General features: G+C 50.2%; 1 protein-coding gene across 1 annotated transcript in view; it reads left to right on the top strand.

Annotated features, from left to right (window-relative positions):
* Positions 1–21,119, top strand: part of COL5A2 (collagen type V alpha 2 chain) — a 1,703,177-nt gene that overhangs the window by 994,947 nt on the left and 687,111 nt on the right. Inside the window, exons 20-21 of the mRNA XM_068247348.1 lie at positions 11,525–11,578; positions 11,715–11,822. Of these exons, the coding sequence (XP_068103449.1) occupies positions 11,525–11,578; positions 11,715–11,822 (162 nt within the window). The remainder of the gene's footprint in view (positions 1–11,524; positions 11,579–11,714; positions 11,823–21,119) is intronic.

The raw sequence follows: 21,119 nt of genomic DNA, 5'->3' as shown, positions 1-21,119 counted from the left end.
TCTGGATCGGGGTCAATTTAGTTTTTAAAAAGCACTATCCGAGCATCACTACTGAAATGTGGGCTCTCAAAGCATCTATAGAGAAAGAATGAAAATAATGTAGGAGGTGTGGGATCAGGTGATGCCGATAGGTCTTATAGTAGATGTCAGAAGACCATCGGGCCCTGGAATCTTACCAAGTGGAGTATGTTTAAGGGCTGCATATATCTCCAGTTCTGTTATGTCATCCTCTAAATCACCTCTTTCCTCTGGGATAGTAGTGAGGGTCAGCAAAAGCAATGGCAATGTGTGGCCTCTGTTCAGCTTTTGGCAGGAAGACCGCATTGGTAACTGGCATGAAGAGCTAGATGTAATGCATTGTCAATGCCACCCAAAGAAGTATAATAATATAAATTTAGGTTCATTTAGGCTAGAGAAAGGCAGCAGCATCTGACAGCAGGCCCTGTGAGAGTGTGGATCACATACAGGCATCTATAGGTTAGTAAAGTAATGTTCATGCATACATACATACATACATACAAGTATTAGTGTAAATGTAGGATGGCCATATCAAGGTTGGGTGTGTGCGGCAGCACTGCTGCTGTGGTCTGAGTTCCAAGAAGCGATAAGAAGGTAGATGTTATAGCTAGTTCATGAAGTATCATGAAGTAAATTACACAGATAACATCCATCAGTCTTGCAATTGCTAGCTAAAAAATTGCAGTGCAAGTTTGCTCGGTGGATAGTATAGCCAGTGTCACAGTACAAACACAACATTGCAGTGCAAAGATGATCAATGGATACAGACTTTGGCACACAGTACAGTGCACACCCATTAGTGTCAGTGTAAGTGTGCACAATGGTTAGGTAAAACCTGTCACAGTAGACAAAGTTGCAGTCCAAGTGTTCTAGATTCTGCAGTAAACCTTGTCACACAAAGTCACAGACTAGTACAAGGGCCTACAATGCTTCTACACTTTTTACACTGTCCCTGAATATGTCCCTGAATTGTACAGCTCTTGCTATTGCTCTCCCTAGCTGACTAGCATGAGATTGGCATAGGAATGAGGATAGTAGCAAAAAAGTTTCTGTACCATGTTAGCCATGTACCATGTTAGTAAACAAATTAAGTAGGTAGAAAAAACAAAGTTTTGTTACAGTTATACCTTTTAATGGCTAACTGATAAAGTTAAATAATGCAAGCTTTTGAACTGGGGACTAGATCCCAGAAAGCTTCCATAATTTACTGTAACTTTATCTGTTAGTCATTAAAATGTATTACTTTTACAAAACTTTGTTCTGCTGCTGTAATATGGCATTATTATCACCCCTCACATTTGACTGTACTCATTGGTCGAAAATAGGTCCACATGGCGAAAAAGGGCCTTACTTGTGAAAATTTGTGGTGAGCAAGAAAGGCCCAATTTGTCACGAGATCAAGTACTAAATTCTTGCTCACTCGTTATTAATGACGAGGTGAAGCTTGTGGCCTTTCTAGCTTATTTCTTTTTAGGAGTAGCCAAAGACCATTGCTCCATGGGAGTGAATTTAATGGTTGTCAATTTAGGGCCCCAGTCCGGGATAGAAACCTATTCGATTCCCAATGCACTGTAGAATTCTTCTAGTTCCCCTGGGAACCTCAGCACAAGAGATTTACCATTGTGGCACACTGAGGGCAAAAGGGAAACCCAATCTAACTGAATGTCACAGGCTCTTAACCTCCTTGCCGGTCTAATTCCGCCGGCAAGGAGGAAGCGCAGCATTTTTTTTTTTTTTTCAAATCATGTAGCGAGCCCAGGGCTCGCTACATGATAGCCGCTGAGCGGCGGCATCCCCCCACCCACACCCACTCCGATCGCCTTCGGCGATCAGAGTAAGCAGGAAATCCCGTTCAGAATGGGATTTCCTGCAGGGCTACCCCGGTCGCCATGGCGACGGGGTGGGATGACGTCACCGACGTCATGGACGTCGGGACGTCATAGGGAATCCCGATCCACCCCTAAGCGCTGCCTGGCACTGATTGGCCAGGCTGCGCAGGGGTCTGGGGCGGGGCGACTCGGCACGGCGGGTAGCGGCGAATCGGCGGGTAGCGGTGGCGATCGCGTACTACACGCAGCTAGCACAGTGCTAGCTGCGTGTAGGAAAAAAAAATTACGCAAATCAGCCCAGCGGGGCCTGAGAAATCCCCCTGCGCAGGTTACCCCGAGCTGAGCTCGGGATAACCGGCAAGGAGGTTAAAAATGTCCAGTAAGAAGCCGGCGCTGTTGCAAGGTTTCAGACACCAGGTCAGAGAAGGCCTGCAATTTAGCACCATCAAATTCCAGTTCATTAAAGGACAACTGAAGTGAGAAGAATATGAATGCTGCCATATTTATTTCCTTTTAAACAATACCAGTTGCCTGACACCCCTGCTGATCTATTTGGCTGCAGTAAAATCTGAACCACACACCTGAAACAAGCATGCACCTAATCCAGTCAGATCTGAAAATAATGTCAGAAACATCTGATCTGCTGCATGCTTGTTCAGGGTCTGTGGCTAAATGTATTAGAGGCAGAGGATCAGCAGGACAGCAAGGCAATTGGTATTGCTTAAAAGGAAATGAATATGGCAGCCTCTGTAGCCCTCTTGCTACAGTTGTTCTTTAAGGATTTTAGTTTTGCTCGGAATTTCCTCCTTCTCCTCAGTGTCCAAAACCTGTCGCTTCTGTCAGATTTCTACTACCTACTGTAAGTGACAGCAATATAGGAGAAAAGTCATTTATGGCTCATTTTACTCTGGAAAAAATGTACTTCTTATTTGTCTATGTTTGCACATATTTAAAATTTTACAATTTTTTGCCATAGTACCCCTTTAAGGACCAGTGATATTGCAAGGGTGTTATCATATGAGAGAACACACTCCTTTACTACCTCAACCCTATGGCCTATATGTGTAATGTCCATCTGTAGGCTAGAGATCTCTGACCGGATAATGGATTCCATTTTAGAATACATGCGGTCTAAATCAGCCTTAGTCGAGGACTGTATTCATGATCTGGAGAGTCTGCTCTGGAGCTGGATGAGTCGGTAGGGGAGGCAGCAGTTTGCAGAGCGCCACTGTGACCTGGGTAGGGGGCAATTAGTGACCTCCCTTTTGACTTGGTAAATAAAAGACTGCGACAACCATTTGGATTTTTAAAATTGGCCACAGCTTTTATTACCATAACCTCAATATCATCTGAGGCAACAATTTTTATTTGAAATATAAATCACATTCAATTACTTCTACATAATTTTTCACACACATTAATAAAGAACAAACATCGGAGTCCCCTGACACAGGCCGCCCAATAAAAACGAGCCGCAGCGCAACCCGTACCAGCCACCAGCCACAGTTATAACAGCTCGATGGGTACACACTACTGCCAGCTCAACTTAAACATCCACATGGGCCTTGTCAGGGGCCCCGCCACAGCACTTCGGGGGTTGCCTCAACCCCGAATGCCCCGCCACCTGGCCAAAGCCGCCTCCAGGGCTTCCCTTAGGCCAAACAGGAAGACGTTATTGCCCACCTTATTGAGGTGCACGCCGTCTTTCCGAAAAAAGGATGCATCCTTCTCGAGCAGTTTGTGCCGGACGGAAATACCGCCTCTTCCGCATACCACCTTCGCAATCGCTTTGTTCACCTTCCATCTAGCCCTATTTATTTTTGCGTAGGGGATTAGGGGGCGCCAGCGCATCCTCGGGATTATTTCTGACCAGATTACTGACCAGATTACCACTAGGCCTGGGAACAGATTGCATGCTCTTAATATAAAGGCTTTAATATCAATGATTAGTCCGTCCATTGGCTCCCAGCCCAGGTCATTTCCCCCAATGTGCAGGATCAGTATGTCCGAGGGGCCCCATAGCCGGGCTAGTCTGTAAAATTTCTTGATACATCTGTCTAAAGTGAGTCCTGGGACCCCATACCAGTGTGTCTCCACTCTATCGCTGCTCTGGCCCAGACTCCTCCCCCTGTGACTTTCAGACGCTCTCCTCTCGGCCCATACCACATACGAATGACCCATAACCCATATTTTCAGCCTTCTCCCGACCTCTCCTGCGGGATAGAGAATAATGCATTATAATTTTAGGAGGAGACAGGTTCTTTGGTCACTATTTACGCGCCTTTTTGTCTGAGTGTTCTCGAGTGTTTTCCCCTTTGTTCTGTACCCCCCCCCTTTTTTTTTTAAGTATTAGTACTCCGTGAGCTGTGGGCGGATATATGTTTTGAACCTCCTCGATTTCCATCTGCCTATCCTCATTATGGTTTCCTTGCCGAAGCCTCCCTTATCCGCTTCCGTTGCCGCCCCTATGCCAAAAGAATGTGACCCATACTCGCTGGCTCGGCAGCCTACCCTCGTTAAGCACTGCTTCAGCACTGCCATGAACTGGAACCGTGACAGTGATGATCCATCCTCGTGTACTAGCAATTCCTTTGCTTTGTTCCCATTTTTCTGTACGTATCTCGTATAGCACCCCACCAGACATGAGGGGCAACCAGGTATCTCCTGGAGCTGTATTAGAGCTCTCTTCGCTACTTGATCAGTTTTGGACCTAGGTATGACCATGTGTAACACATTCCTCACGCCATACACGTCGGAGGCCTGTATGCCCCCGTTGTGCTCGTTCGATCACTGACCAATTCACCTACCCGCAATGCCCCGTAGAATGCCAGCGAGAACGCCAGTTTGAACAGGAGTGCCTCTTGGCTGCTTCTGCAAATCTCGCTGGTACTGTGCATTAACCTCAACAGGAGCTGGATGGTTATGGGGCGTCTCGAGTCTGCCCGCTTGGGTCTCTACTCCCTTTTAACGCCTGACGCGCTATAAATTCCTTAGTGAAATCGGGCCACCCCTTTAGTTTGAATAGAAAGGCCAGGGCCGAGATTGCCTTGTTGACCTTTCCGGGTGAGTGTCCCTCACTGAGCAGCTTACCTAAGAACGCCAGGAAGACGTCCTGCCTTGACTGCCTGGGCCTGAGTGCCCGTTCCCTACCTTCGAAAGCCAACCATCGGGCCCACTCTGCCTTGTATGTATTCCATGTGCCTCTTGCCAGCGAGTGCTTAATCCAGTCTGCTTTCACGGTAACACTAGTATCCATAAGTGCAGCAGTATCTGTACTGGCCACGTGTTTGCGCGTGGTGCCAGCTCCCGGAAACGTTCCAGCTGGAAACAAGACAAAGCATCTGCTATACCGTTAGCTGTTCCTGGTATGTGGCATGCTCTAAACTTAATATTATGGTGCAACCATTGTAAAACAAAGTACCTGACCAGATTGACTATTGGAGGTGAGCTGGTGGTCAGGCTGTTGACTATATTGACGACAGCCATGTTGTCCGAGTTGAACAAAAAAAATAATAATGATATAATGAATTGGTTGTGTAGTACGGATAATTACTAGAACATTTGTAGCAAAAAAAAAAATATTCTCATATTTCCCTTTTCCCATTTTTCAATGTTAAAACAGTCTAGTGGTAAGAGGGTAACGATGTCAATATACCCTTTGTTCCATACCCTCTCCTTTACCTCCAGTTTTAAGTGGGTTCCCAGTGGGCCCTCGTAAGTCAAGTACACATTGCCTTTTGCTGAGTCGGATATGGGCTTGGATCTTTGAGATCCTACTGTAGAGCTACTATCTATTGTGCTCGCGCTGCTGGATATTGATGTGCTGCGCAATCTAGTTTGGCGCTCCGCCTGGGGCGCGTCCTGTGTCCCTAGCCATGCCTGCAGCTGTGCTGGCCCGCTAAATTCCTGCGCCTTGTTCTGCAACAAGCCTAGCATCTCCCTCAAAGCCGTCACTAACTCCCTCTGTTCTGTACTAGTTATGTGTGTTTGTGCAGGAGCAACGAATGCACCACTCAGTGCCACTGAGGCCTCACCTGATTCTGCCGCCACAGGCGCCGCTTGTCCCGAATCAGCCGTCCCTGGTATTCCATCTGCATTGCTGTTCTCCATTGATGCAGGGGGTAGGAGTAGCGAAGCCACCCCCTCAGCTCGCCCTAAAGTGTGAACAGCCACTGTTAGAGGGGGTGATTGTTGCTGGGTCCCCGGCCATGGTGCACAGGTTCCGGGCCCTGCTGACTGACATTGATTGGGGACCCAGTTAGCACGGGCGTCACTTTGCCCTGCCATCCCCTGCTGTCGATCTTGGGCCCAGGCTCCCTGAGGTCCGGCCCCTATCTGCTGCTGTTCCTCTGCCCTTGGACCCCAGGGGCCTGGCCCCTGTTGCTGGTCCCTGTTGCCATTGAGGTCCTGTCCCCTCCCTCCATGCCCACCCCGGATCGTAGTGGCCCCTGTTGCTAAATGCCCTCCCGCCCCAAGAGCCTGCCTCCTGACCCCCCTCCCCCCTGCAGGCAGCCTGCCCTCTGCCGTCCTCCAGTACCTGTCACTGGTATCCCTGGGTCCGGGAGCCGGCCATGCCTCCTGCGCGGCTGGGCCTGGTGGTGGCCTGCTGTCTCCCCCCATTGCCGGGCCGTCATGCCGTACTGGCGCCCTGGTAGGGCCTGCCGCACTGCTCCCCCCCGCAGGTTGCCCCCGGCCCTCAGATCTGCCTCCGCTGCTGAAGGCACACCTTGTGCGGCCCAGCTCTCCCCATCATCCGGGCGGCCGCCATCTTCCCTGTGGCCGGCGGTAGTGTCACCACTTCCGCTTCCGGGTCGCCGCCATCTTGTTGGAGACCCAGTGCGTGGCCGCCGTGCGGGGGGCGGGGCTTGTGTCCTCTGCGCTTATGCGCTGGCCTGGACTTGCCGCTCTGGCTCCGGGATTTCCCGGCGGCTGATTTCTTTGCGGCGGAGGGCGGGCCGGTAATTTGCACCTCCCCGCAGGGGGAGCCGGCTGGAGGGGAAGGAGAGGCACCACTCTGTGTGAGCGCACGCGGCTTCTTAGCCCGGAGGGGGGGGGGCGCCTGGGGCAACGTGGCTGCCAGGGACCCAGGATCCTCAGGAGAGAATCTCATGGGGGCTCTGCGCCGGCGAGGGCTGAGCTGTGGCTGACCCTGGAGAGGACTACCGCCCAGGTGAGCCATTTGGGCCTGCACCCATTCTAAACCCCCTGATTCTGCCCCCACCCTAACCTTCTCCATAAGGGCGAGCAGTGCCTCCTCAAGCATGCCTGATACCCCACTATGCCCTTTGTGCCTACCAGTAATGCTGCGTGCGTGCAGTCGGTCTGACTAGGTGGTCTGAAGGTGAGCAGCTCCCTGGGCGATGTTGTTCCTTTCCTGCCGGATCTCAAAAGGAAGTACAGCTTCCTCTCTTTTCCTTTTGTTGTTCCCCCCAGGTCCCTTGCCCTCCCTAATTTGGCACCTTGACCTCCACTGCCCTATCTTGTCCAGCAGTGAGGTCACCAGCCCCCAGCCAGGTCATGCCCCCTTTGTCGCCCAGCTCCGCCTTGCTCTGGAGGGGCTCCTTTCTTGTTTGCGGTTGTTATGGAGCTACCTGGTGCCATCTTTTCAATGCCAGCAGCCTGCAAGGAGGATCGGGTATTCTGAAAGAGCTGGGTAATATCTACGGAGCTTAAAGAGACACTGAAGTGAAAAAAAATGATATAATGAATTTGTTGTGTAGTACAGCTAAGAAATAAAGCATTAGGAGCAGAGACATGAGTCTAATATTTGTTTCCAGTACAGGAAGAGTTACTAGTTTTTTTCTTCTGCAGAGAACAGTTCAGGACAGGTCAAAAGTTCACTGCCTGTTCTGTAAAAACATATAGAATGCTGAGTAGTGTGTAAATTGCAAATATTAGAGAATGATGCAATGTTATAAAAAAGCAGAAAATAAACTTAAACTGAAAATAAAAATATGAGAATAATTTTTTTTTTTTGCTACAAATGTTCTAGTAATTATCCGTACCACACAACCAATTCATTATATCTTTTTTTATTTTTTTTTTTTGCTTCAGTGTCTCTTTAAGCCCTTCCTCTTGGTGCCAGTACCTTTACCGTGAAGGTGAGAGGCAGGGGTATTCAGGAGAGAAGACCACTCAAAATATAATTGCATTCAAAAAGCATTACAATTATATTGTAATAGTAGAAGTTAAAAATTACCTGATCTGCAACACTACCTGAATTTTAGCAGTTATAGGTGAACAACAGAATAACTGTATGAAAGCATCAATGCTGCCTTATTTGACAAAATTCTCAGTACTGACATTTCCCATCCAAGAGGTTTTTGGATCTAATAGTTGGCAAAAATCAATTGAACTAATTAGTAGCAAAGATAGTAAATGAGATACTAATAATTTTGACTTTCATGCAAATTTAATATAATTGAGGGTAGCTGGGAATTGGGCAAGTGGAAGTGGAATGCTTCTCATTGACCATCTTGAATCAGTAGTTCAACAGGCTAATCACTTGCTAAAAGAACTGTAAGGCCTGACAGGTTATGTCCCCAATCAGTCTCTATGCCCCAATCTATTGCCACGGCTCTGAGCCCGGCCCACGGTCTTCACCTATAGACAAGCCCCCGTGTGAACAGAACACAAATTTGTCTCCTAACTATGATTACCCCCAGGTCTTCACGTGCAAGGCATACAGACTGAAGTAGAGAGGACAATAACCCGCCAGAACCCCAATGAGGCTAAGTAGCACAGTTCGATAGTTTATAAGTATCACACAGGGCTATTACCTTGATTCAGGAGGAAGGGGCTCTCAGCGTTGATTGTCAGTAATGACAGATGTATCAGGAACAGGCAGTGAAGGATCCAGGTATATATGAGAGAGTTCGTGCAAAGTCCACATGCAAGATTATTCCGCAGGCAGTGAATGATCCAGGTAATGAGAGATTTTATGCAAGGTCCACATGCAAGGTTATTCAACAGGTAATAGATGATCCAGGTAATATATGAGAGAGTTCATGCTATGGCAGCATGCAAGGTTATTAAAGCAACAGACAAGGATTAGTTCAAGTATACTTAGAGTGTCCAGTCCAGGTAGCATGCAAGAGCATCCAGTAAACAGGCAGTGGTTGGTCCAGGCGGCAGACAGGAGTGTCCAGTAACAGGCAGAGGTCAGTCCAGGCGGTAGGCAGGGGGACCAGTTAACAGGCAAAGGTCGGTCCAGGCAGCAGGCAAGAGTATCCAGGAATCAAAGCAAGGTTAATCACAGTAGACAAGAATAGTCAATACAAGCCAAGGGTCAAGATCCAGTAATCTAACAATGTAATGGCCCATACTCACGAGGGACTTTTGTCGCCTCAACACGCGGCGCGCGCGTGTTGCGGCGACAGGTCGCCCGTGAGTATGGGCCGTTGCACGCGCGCGCACCCCAAACTGTCGCCCATGTCGCCATGCGATTGAAAGTTTCAATCGCATGGCAACAGTCGCCGCCGCACCTCCGCCGCAACTGTCGCTAGTCCGCGTGAGTACGCGGACTAGCGACAGCAACCTCCATTAAAGTATATGGAGCTTCCAGCGGAGGGAGGAGGAACGTCGGCGACAGCTTCCGCCTCGCCGCTGGTCCCTCTTCCGCGTGTGTACGCGGAGGGACCTGGCGAGGAGCTGTCGCCGGCCTGTCGCCCACACGCTCACGTGTGCTGGCGACAGGCAACATTTGCAGCCCGTGAGTACGGGCCATAAGAGCGGACCCAGCAACTAGCCACAGCTATGCTTATCACGGGCGATGACTGGGAGCACTCTGTGTGTATAAATACAACTTCTATCCAATCAGTGGCCGGCCGCATTCTGCACATCCAATCACACAGTAGTACACCTACCTAGGTGTCAGCTGTAACGTCAGCTGACACCGCACTGTCAGCTGACCGGAGTCAGCTGACTATTGTTTACATCTGCAGAGGGTGTACTGAGAACACGCCCCTCTGCCTATCAGAATGTGAGGCCTGTGTCTCAGCAGCAACGTCATCAGTGGGGAACAATCACCGAGACCCGGAAGCAACGGATTCCGCCCGGGTCTCAGCTGAAACATCATCAGAGACAGGCAGGTTCCTTATAGGAACAATCTATAATTAACCAAATAAAACATAATTTTGATAGAAATCATACCAGGGCAGGCTCTCGACTTTCTGCTGCCTGAAGCAAACATTGTAAGGCCATCCAGCTTGTCCAGGTCATCCATATCCTGTACTGAACAGTACACAGGGAGTACTGTAAAACTGTGTGTGTTTTACAGTTGAGATGGTGTTCTTTGGGTTGAAAGATTCTCCTTTTTTACGCCAAATGAAGGAAACGTCGTTGTGACCAAACAGTTAAATTTTTGTTTCATCTGACCATAACACAGAAGACCAGAAGTCTTCTAATTTGTCCAGATGAGCATTTGCAAAGGCGAGCTTTTGTGTGCCTCATCTGGGGAAGTGGTGTCCTCCTTTGTTTGCATCCATGGAACCCAGCAGTGTGTAGTGTCTGTTGGATTGTCTGCCTTGATACATTGCCACCAGCAGAGCCCAGATTCACCAGGGTGGCCTTGGTGGTGATCCTTGGATTCTTTTTCACCTCTCACTATCCTCCTGGCCAGTACAGGTGTCACTTTTTGGCTTCCAAGCCAAACCACAGAGTGGAACGTCTTGTATTTTTTAATAATACTATTAGAAATGGCTACAAGGCCATTTAGAAATGGCCTTGTAGCCCTTTCCTGACTTGTGAGCAGCCACAATGCTCAGCAGCAGATCCTCACTGAGCTCCTTTGTCTTAGCCATGACTGTCCACAAACTAACTGCAGAGAGCTGCTGTTTTTCACCTGTTGAGTTGATTAAAACAGCTGTCCCCAATTAATCAGGGTAATTGGGATGTTGTAGAACAGCTTGGACTATTTGGAATGGTATAGAACTTTGGATTTTTCCACAGGCTGTGACAGTTTGTGAAGGGTATGAATAATTTTGGACTGGACACTTTTTGCTCTAATGCCTCTTGTACATAGTCTTATTATCTTTTGGGAGACACCTAAGTCATTTCCCGTCAAAAATTACTTGCTTGTTGAATAAAAGTAACTTTAAGTAAAAATTGCCAGGGGTATGAAGAATTATGGCAGCACTGTATGTCATTCACTAGTGGCAATATGTCTACAAAAAAAAAAAATCAAAAAGACTTTCATTTCTGAGACAATTAATTTAAAAATTTTGCTGGTAAGAAGTGTTTTATGTTCTCTGTGCATGTATGTTTTGGTCTCATAAGCTTCAACATCTATAAATGTATTAAAAAAAATTGGTGACATTTTTAAAACATAAAGCAAGAGCAAACATTTTCTTTAACAATTTAAAAAAAATGGACAACACAGTCACCCCTCCTAAACTCTGCTAATCCCTTGCCCCTGTTCTGGTTCTCTCCTCTGGAAATATGGAGCCAGACAGCATGGGGCTCTGCTCCTGAACAATGCCAACTGACATGATCCATAAGAATGGGAGGTGCCTTGCAGAGGGGAAGCAGCAAGGACACCCTCCCCCCCCCCCCCCCAACAGAGACAAGAAGCTTATCCTGACTTCTGCTGCATAGGAGGAAGTGGGGGTTACGTTGGGATTAATTGTTTATTTCATTAAGTTACTTCTGCGCAGCAAATCTTTTTTTTTTCCTTTAAGGGTGACCCTGGTGTTCCTGGTTTCAAAGGGGAAGCTGGTCCTAAAGGTGAACCTGTGAGTAAACGTTTTTGTTTGTTTGTTTTTTATTATTTATTATACTCCATCAGGTTGCACACAGAGTTTTGAGAAACAATTGTTAGATTAAAGTGGCTTCTGGATTATAGGTTTGTAATGTTTGTCATTTAACCAGGGTCCCCATGGTCCTCAAGGTCCAACTGGACCACAAGGAGAAGAAGGTAAAAGAGGTCCGCGTGGAGACCCAGGATCAATAGGACCACCAGGAACAACTGGAGAGCGGGTAGGATGTGCTTAAAGAGAACCCGAGGTGGCTTTGTATAACGTTAGTGGGGCACAGAGGCTGGTTGGGCACACTAACACCAGCCTCTGTTGCCCCATGGTGTGTGTCAAAGACCCCCCTGCTCGCCGCTATACCCCCGCAATGCTGGCGACACGCAGCGTGTCGCCAGCACAATGTTTACCCTAGCGCTGTCTGTCAGCGCCGCTCCGCCGCCTCCTCCGCATCGCCGCTACCCGCCCTCGTCCCTTCCCTCACGCTGATTGGAGGGAAGGGACGAGGGCGGGTAGCGGCGATGCGGAGGAGGCGGGGGAGCGGCGCTGACAGACAGCGCTAGGGTAAACATTGTGCTGGCGACGCGCTGCGTGTCGCCAGCACTGCGGGGAGTATAGCGGCGAGCAGGGGGGTCTTTGACACACACCATGGGGCAACAGAGGCTGGTGTTAGTGTGCCCAACCAGCCTCTGTGCCCCACTAACGTTATACAAAGCCACCTCGGGTTCTCTTTAAACTCTTTATTATGTCAAATTTATTGCATTGAGGTAAGAAGTGTTAGTGCAATTGCTCATCATAATTTACTGACCAGCTCTCACTCCTCAGCACATATCCAATTACATGACCCTACACACCTTCTCCTTCTAATGCTAAGAGATTAACTCTTTGTGGTCAGTGATGCAGCTCAGTATTTTTAGCACTTTCCTCTCCAGTTCCTCCTTGCTCAATGTGTAATAAAGCAATTACCGTTCTCCACACCCTTCACAGTCTGCATTGCAAATGTCTTACATACATTTTGTTATAACTGGGATGGGGACATAAGATTAAGACCCTGGTGAACTGCAGTGCTGACCAAAAACAAATAATCTCTCAAAGGGTTTTTTTTAGAGACCCACGCTCACATAGAGAGACTGGCTACCACTGAGTCAGGACGTTTGCGTGCCTCTCATAGATGCCGTTGTAAATGCCGGATAATGGGTGGCCAGTTACTTGGACACACAGTGTGATGAATAGTAGTTAGCTAACTGGCTATTAGGAGGAGCTGATCAGCTATTATGATAGTTGACATAAGGAGTAGTTGTATAGCCGATTGGTCATTTGTAAATGTTCAACTGCATGTTATGTTAGGCATGGTGGTGGTGGAGGGGTATGGTTAGATATCAAGAAGGTTGGCTAGTGTTAGGCACCAAGAGAATGTGTGTGTGTGTGTGTGTGTGTGTGTGTGTGTGTGTGTGTGTGTGTGTGTGTGGGGGGGGGGGGGGGGTTAGTGTGAGAGGATGTGAAGTCTATAGTAAAATATCAGTAATATTGCATTACAGATATTTTAACTATCAGCATCACCCAGAGCCCAAGTAGAGCATTGGTTGCTCAATATGTACTCTGCAAGTTTAGAGCTTGGCTCAAGTATTGTTTTTGGCATGAATTATTCACCAAAGGAAATGGGTGTCAATCCATCAAACATGTCGCCATTGTCTAAAGCCAGTGTGTACATAACTACTTTTTGTAATATTTCACAGTATCATCTTTGAGGTAAGCTACCTCTCATCTTTAATTTCTATTGGATTTTAAGAGCCCTCCTAGAGGTTATGCTTTGTCTTGGTGGAACATAAATAGACAAGCGCTGATTGTTACATAAATTATACCAATATTTATCCAAAATGTGTAATTTCCGTGTGTTCCACACATTAACGGGTACAGAATCTATTTTGTTATTTTGTTGGTCCAAATACCCTGTTCGGATTGAGCAATTTATCACGATCACTATTTAATTCTCTGTTATATGGCCATCTATGGATGCTATCATCATAGCCACGTGCTTGAAAAAGCGTGCGCAACTCGCCTGCCTCCCGCACAAAAGATTCTTGATCGGTACAATTAAGACAGAGCCTTAAATACTGGCCCACAGGGATACCTTAAATTGTATTCTGTGGCTGATGGTGTAATGGTTAAGGGCTCTGCCTCTGACACAGGAGACCAGGGTTCGAGTCCCGGCTCTGCCTGTTCAGTAAGCCAGCACTAATTCAGTAGGAGACCTTTGGCAAGTCTCCCTTACACTGCTACTGCCAATAGAGCGCGCCCTAGTGGCTGCTGCTCTGCTCTGGCGCTTTGAGTCCGCAAGGAGAAAAGCGCAATATAAATGTTATTTGTCTTGTCATTTGTCTTATTCAGTGGGTGACAGCTATCTGCCTGTAATAGAGCATTTGTGGATGTTTCTTTCCTGTAAAGGCGGGTATTTATCCTACCTGAACTGTCACAACTGACCTGCAGGTCTAGGAACGAAATTTCATAATGATGGTAATTAACCGTAAATTTAAGGTTCCGACAATTTGTGTTAATACATCTCACAAACTCAGCCAACTCCGTCTGACTGCCAGTGCACAGTACGAAAATGTCGTCTATGTACCTGTGCCAGACTAAAATTCGGCACAGGTACACAGAGAGATCCTTGTCTGTGAATAATTCGCATTCCAACTCCCCCAGGTACAGGTTAGCGTACGACGGGGCATAGGTCGTCCCCATCGCCGCTCCCTGCACCTGGAGGTAGTGGTCCCCATCAAAGACAAATGTGTTGTTTGTCAACAAAACTAAAAATGCATCGCAAAATTCCAAACCTAACTCACCAAGAAATGTACCAACTGCGAAAAGACCCAACTTGTATGGAATACACGAGTATAGGGCCTCGATATCAAAGATGACAAGCAAAACGCCAGGGGGAAACCTGCAACCCATCTACAACCCTTAAAAAAATGAGAATAATCATATTTTTCGGACTATAAGACGCACTTTTTCTCCCCCAAAAGTGTGGGGGGGGAAAGTCACTGCGTCTCATAGTCCGAATGTGTCCCTTTCAAGCTGATGCACATAGCGCAGCAGGTCTTACCAATCCATGCGCTGTTTCCTCCTTCTCCAGCTGCTGAGCTGATTCTCCTGCAATCCCGGCATCTCCCCTCTACCTCTGCCATCTGCGGCGGGGGTGGCAGCCTCAGCGCGATGGTGGCATCTTGTCCCTCATCTGCCTACTTGCTGCGGGGGGTGGGGATGCCTCAGTGCAATCCCAGCATCTTTTTCCTTTACCCCAGTACTTGCGGTGGGGGAGACAGCCTCAGCGCGATCCGGTGTTGGTGTAATAACAGATCCGGACAAATTGTACTGTCAGCGCGATCCAGCAACTTTTCTCCCAGCACTTGCGGCAGGCAGGCAGCCTCAGCTCGATCGCGGCATCTCCCCTCTTGGTACTGCGGCAGCGGGGCAGAAGAAAGGCAATCCCAGCGCTAGTCGCAGCCACTGTCAGTCCTGATGCCGGTGCACTTCCTGTACTTGCGTCCTACATCATGAGGGGGCGCCGGTAAAAGAGGAAGTGCACCGGCATCAGGACTGACAGTGGCTGCGACTAGCGCTGGGATTGCCTTTCTTCTGCCCCGCCGCCGCAGTACCAAGAGGGGAGATGCCGCGATCGAGCTGAGGCCGCCGGCCTGCTGCAAGTGCTGGGAAAAAAGTTGCTGGATCGCGCTGACAGTACAATTTGTCCGGATCACGCTGACAGTACTATCTGTTATTACACCGACATCGGATCGCGCTGAGGCTGCCTCCCCCACCGCAAGTACTGGGGTAACAGAATAAGATGCTGGGATCGCACTGAGGATTCCCCCCCCCTCCCCCTTCCTGCAGCAAGTAACAGGGATTAAGGGAGAAGATGCCAGGATCATACTGCTTCTGCCCTGTCATGGAGTGGCCTGCACCAAGAAGCATCAGGATCACCTCAGCGGCTGGAGGAGGAGGACACAGAGAGCGCGGATTTTCACATGGACATCTGGATGGGTGAGATCCTCCACCCTTTAGATGTATTGCTTAGCAGTGGTGCTCAGCAGAGCTCGAATATTCGAGTAGCTCGAATATTCGAGCTTTTTCAGCTATTCGAGCTCGGTATTCGAGCTCCGAATAGCTGGAGCTATTCGAATGGGCTATTCGAGTGAACTCGAATAGCCCATTCACTATTCGCGCTATTCGAGCTAACAGCGCTATTCGAGCTCGAATACCGAGCTCGAATAGCGTCATAGCCCAGATTGATGTCCTTAAGGCCAATCAGAGGGCTCCCAGGCCCTCTGACGGCAGCCAATCACTGAGGGGGACACTGGCCAGCCCCTACCCTATAAATAGCGGCCGCCATGTTCCGTTTCTCCGTCCTTGCCCGACTTTGCACAGAGAGAGATCTGCTCCTTTGTGCGTTGGCTTAGCAAGAGCTTTATTGTGGTCATTTACCTAGCGTTTTTGCTCACATACACCTCCTATATACACCTATATTGTTGTTAGTTAGATAGACATTGTATTTTAGTTAGTAGCTTTTGTGTTACATAGAGAGAGACTCAGACAGCTGCTGCAGGCTTACAGCTTTAGGCCTCAGGGCCTTGCCTGTGTGGGCAGCTGTTCTCTCCTGTCCTCTGTTTATTTCTCATCTATACCAGTATTTCTGCTGTCCTTTAGTACTGATTGATTGTATTTTGTATTGTAGTTATATACTGTAACTGTACTAGGACACTCACTCAGTCACTGTTCATAGGCTACTAGCTCCTGCGTGTGCGTGCACTCACTGTCTGTGTAGTGTACACACACTCTATTTCCTTCTGAATAGTTATATACTGTAACTGTACTAGGACACTCACTCACTGACACTGTTCATAGGCTACTAGCTCCTGCGTGTGCGTGCACTCACTGTCTGTGTACTGTAGTGTACACACACTCTATTTCCTTCTGAATAGTTATATACTGTAACTGTACTAGGACACTCACTGTCACTGTTCATAGGCTACTAGCTCCTGCGTGTGCGTGCACTCACTGTCTGTGTAGTGTACACACACTCTATTTCCTTCTGAATAGTTATATACTGTAACTGTACTAGGACACTCACTGTCACTGTTCATAGGCTACTAGCTCCTGCGTGTGCGTGCACTCACTGTCTGTGTACTGTAGTGTACACACACTCTATTTCCTTCTGAATAGTTATATACTGTAACTGTACTAGGACACTCACTGTCACTGTTCATAGGCTACTAGCTCCTGCGTGTGCTTGCACTCACTGTCTGTGTACTGTACACACACTCTATTTCCTTCTGAATAGTTATATACTGTAACTGTACTAGGACACTCACTGTCACTGTTCATAGGCTACTAGCTCCTGCGTGTGCGTGCACTCACTGTCTGTGTAGTGTACACACACTCTATTTCCTTCTGAATAGTTATATACTGTAACTGTACTAGGACACTCACTCACTGACACTGTTCATAGGCTACTAGCTCCTGCGTGTGCGTGCACTCACTGTCTGTGTACTGTAGTGTACACACACTCTATTTCCTTCTGAATAGTTATATACTGTAACTGTACTAGGACACTCACTGTCACTGTTCATAGGCTACTAGCTCCTGCGTGTGCGTGCACTCACTGTCTGTGTACTGTACACACACTCTATTTCCTTCTGATTACTGATTGATTATTGTAATTTCTGGTTGTACTTACTGTTACTACTTACTGTACTAGTAGGGACACTCAGTCACTGTTCATAGGCTAGCTCCTGCGTGTGCGTGCACTCACTCACTGTCTGTGTACACACACTCTATTTCCTTGTGATTATTACTACTGATTATTGTAACTTCTAGTTGTACTTACTGACTCTGTTACTACTTACTTACTGTACTAGACACTCACTCAGTCACCTCGCCCACCAACCCACTCCATTAAAGTACCCCACTTTTCACCCGCCCTTTTAAAAAACTTTTGTGTTTACGCCCAAAACATCGAAGATGTCTGGAAGTGGCAGCCAGCGCGGTCTGGGCAAGGGGAAGGGCAGCAAGGGAATCAGGAGGAGAGGGAGCAGCATTGTGGCAAGCCGCGGGCGCGGCTGCGCCACCATGCACAGTTCCGCAGCAGCAGCGTCAGTGGCTAACATTCCTCCTATAGCCACTGGCCGTGGACGCCTTGGGCGCCACCCAGCAGGAGCATCTGCAACTCACGCTGCAGAGACACAGCAGCAGCAGCGTGTAGCACCTGCTCCGATTTTCCTCCAGCCGGGTCGGAAACGTCCCATTGAGGAAAAGGATGCAGACACTGTGGTGCAACTGATGACGGAGGATGAGCAGCCCGCCATCAGCTCTGCATCCGAGGCCTCCACCCTCACCACCACCACCACCACCCCTGTTCGCAGCAGCCGCCCAGCAGGGCCTGGGGAGGAGGCCAGTTCACCGTCAGTCGCCGACCTGTCACTCAGCACTCTTTTGACCCCAGGCATGATGAGTCAATTGTCTACTGTTGTTGGCGATTTGGAGGAGGAGATGCTGATGGGCACTTTGGGGGATGAGGGATTGGACAGCAAGACTGTGGCGACAGTCAAGCAGCCCATCCATGCATCAGGAGAGGAGTTTGGGGGGTCATCATCCCAGCAGGACATGTTTCAGGAGGGGGAGGATGATGATGACACGGTGACAGACAGAGACTGGGTGCCACCAGCTCCAGGGGATGTCGTCATCAGCAGCTCTGAGGAGGAGGAGGAGGATGCGCTTGTGGGCCTTGCAAGGAGGCGCATCATTGCAAGCATTGGCAGCAGTAGGCAGGTCCCCCAGCCTGCTGGTGTCTCAGGCTCAGCAGCAGCAGCAGCAGCAGCAGCATCTGCCAGTACCACCACCAGCCGCACCCAAGCCCCCCCCCCCCCCCCCCCCCCCACCACCACAGGGAGACAGGCAGCAGCGGTTCCATGCCGTAGGGGTTTTTTTTTGTCACCAATCTGGCGCTTTTTCACCATGCCCACAGTGTACAGCAAGTACGCCACTTGCAACCACTGTCAGCGGAAGTTGAGGAGAGGTGCAGACCCCTTAAAGTTCAGCACCAGCTCGCTCATCAACCACCTTGCTGCGAAACTTTTCTACCAGCATGAGGAGTTCCAGAGGCTGAAGGCATCTGGTGCTGGCAGTGGCACCACACCCATCACTGCACAGCCTTCAGCAGCAGCAGCAGCAACAGCAGCCACCCGCCCTCCTGCTACTCCAGCAGCACCAGCAGGAGTGCGGAAACGCACTGCTCCTCCCCCCTCTGCAACTCCTGCCGCCGACACTGAGGCCTGTTCTGGCAGCCAGTCCTCAGTGGCCTCCTCTGCTGTGTCTGCTGATTCCCGTGCCAGCAAAAGGCCACGCCAGAGCCTTTTGAGCGAGTCCTTCCAGGGGGTGGTTAGGGCTCTGCCTCCCAGCAGCCGTCGCGTGCGGCAGCTGAACGGCTTGCTGACACGGGCCATGTGCTCCCAACTCCTGCCGTACACGCTCGTGCAGGAGGGGAGCGACATTCGTGCGCTGCTTGCTTGCGCAGCCCCAGACTGGCAGCTCCCCAGCAGACACTTCTTCGCCCGCAGGGCCATTCCTGCACTGCACCGCTTTGTGATGGCCAATGTGGAGCGAGGGCTGGAGCACGCGGTTGGTGAAAGGGTCCACGTCACCATGGACTCCTGGAGCAGCCGTTTCGGGACAGGCCGCTACCTGTCCTTCACTGTCCACTGGGTCAGCTTGGTGGAAGGGGGTGAGGATGGGAGAGCAGCAGCGGGCACAGCAGCAGCAGCAACACAGTGGGTGGTGCCACCCCGCAGGGTCGGGGGAACTGCAGCAGGTTCCTCCGATCCTCTGCCATCCTCCGGCACACCTGGCCAAACCCCCCGCCTCAGCAGCAGCGTGAAGGCCCGCCACTGCCAAGCGCTGCTGCACTTGATCAGCCTTGGGAAGACCAAGCTGACGGCAACCCATGTGTTGGCCAAACTCCAGGAGCAGGAGAGGATTTGGCTGACCCCCAGAGGCCTCAGAGTCGGAGAGGTGGTGGCCGACAATGGGGCCAATCTGGTTGCCGCAATAGACAGGGGAAACCTGACCCACATCCCCTGTCTTGCCCACGTGCTGAACCTGGTGGTGCAGAAGTTCTTGCGCACCTACCAGGGGATGGGCAAACTGCTGGAAACGGCAAGGAACGTTGTGCGTCACTTCCGGCGCTCGGCTGCAGCCTGTGCGAGCCTGGAAGACGTGCAAAAGGAGCTGGAGCTGCCACGCCATCGGCTGATCCTTGACGTTCCGACTCGCTGGAACTCCACCCTGGCGATGTTGGAGCGTCTGGTTGAACAGAAGCACGCTGTCAACCAGTACCTTGCCCAGGCCACTGTTTCCGCCGCTCAGAGAAGGGACAAGACCAGCAACATCACGTCCATCGTCCCCGATGATGACTGGAGGCACATGCAGCAGGTGTGCTTAGTGCTGGCTCCCTTTCTGCAGGCCACTAACATGGTGAGCAGGGACCATGCTATGGTCTGCGAGTGGGTGCCCCTGGTTTGTCTGCTGAACAGGGCCCTCGATGCTTTGCTGGAACAGGGAGCGGCAGCCTTGGACCAGCAGGAGCGGCAAGCAGCTGCACAGTCCGCCTCTGAGGGGGAGGAGGAGGAGGACTTGGTGGAGGTCCCTGACCTTGCTGCTGATGAGGGGGATCAGCACAGCGCAGCTGAGTTGGTGCGGGGGTGGAGAGAGGATGAGGCGGCAGAGGAGGAGGATGAGGAGGACAGCACTGCCGTCGATGTGCCAGCAGACGTGGCCCGCCTCTTCCCAATGGCAGCGCACATGCTGACGTGCCTGCGCAGGGACCCCAGGGTGATCCAGATGAAGCAGAGGGAGGACATCTGGATCAGCATGATGTTGGACCCGCGCCTCAAGGGGAAGTTGAGCCAGTTCCTGCCGCCTGCAGGAGGAGACCCAGCGCAACAAATAAGGAGCTTGCAGCAGGCCCTTGTTGAGCGCTTGGAGGAAGCCTTCCCCCAGCCTTCCACCCCCACTGTCCAGCCAGCACAGAGGCAGCAGCAGGTGCCTGCATCCAGCAGCAAGCGCCCCACAGACCTGCTGTCTCTCAGCCACGAGCTCTACAGGACTGTAGAGGCTCCGGCAGCAGTGGCTAGAGAGGAGGTGCATGCAGCAGCATCCTCCTCCGGTCACAGTCAGCGCCTGACCCGCATGGTGGCTGACTACATGGGGTCCTACAGCGGGCTTGACAGTGATGCCCCTGTTGATCCCATGGAGTATTGGGTCAAGCGCCTGGAGATCTGGAGCGAGCTGGCGCAGTACGCCCTGGAAGTGCTGTCCTGCCCCCCTTCCAGCGTGCTGTCCGAGCAGAGCCGGGACAAGGTCCTCCAGCACCCAAGGCTGAGACACCAAAGTGCGCCCCTCCATCCCTGCCTCCCCAGCCGTCACACACTGATTGCTATTAGACTAAGAGGCGCCACAACGCCCACAACCTCCCCAA

The sequence above is a fragment of the Hyperolius riggenbachi genome, chromosome 7 (assembly GCF_040937935.1).
Source record: "Hyperolius riggenbachi isolate aHypRig1 chromosome 7, aHypRig1.pri, whole genome shotgun sequence".
NCBI lineage: Eukaryota > Metazoa > Chordata > Amphibia > Anura > Hyperoliidae > Hyperolius > Hyperolius riggenbachi.
The sequence above is the reverse complement of the archived record's forward strand: the minus strand, read 5'-3'. Positions and strand labels throughout refer to the sequence as shown.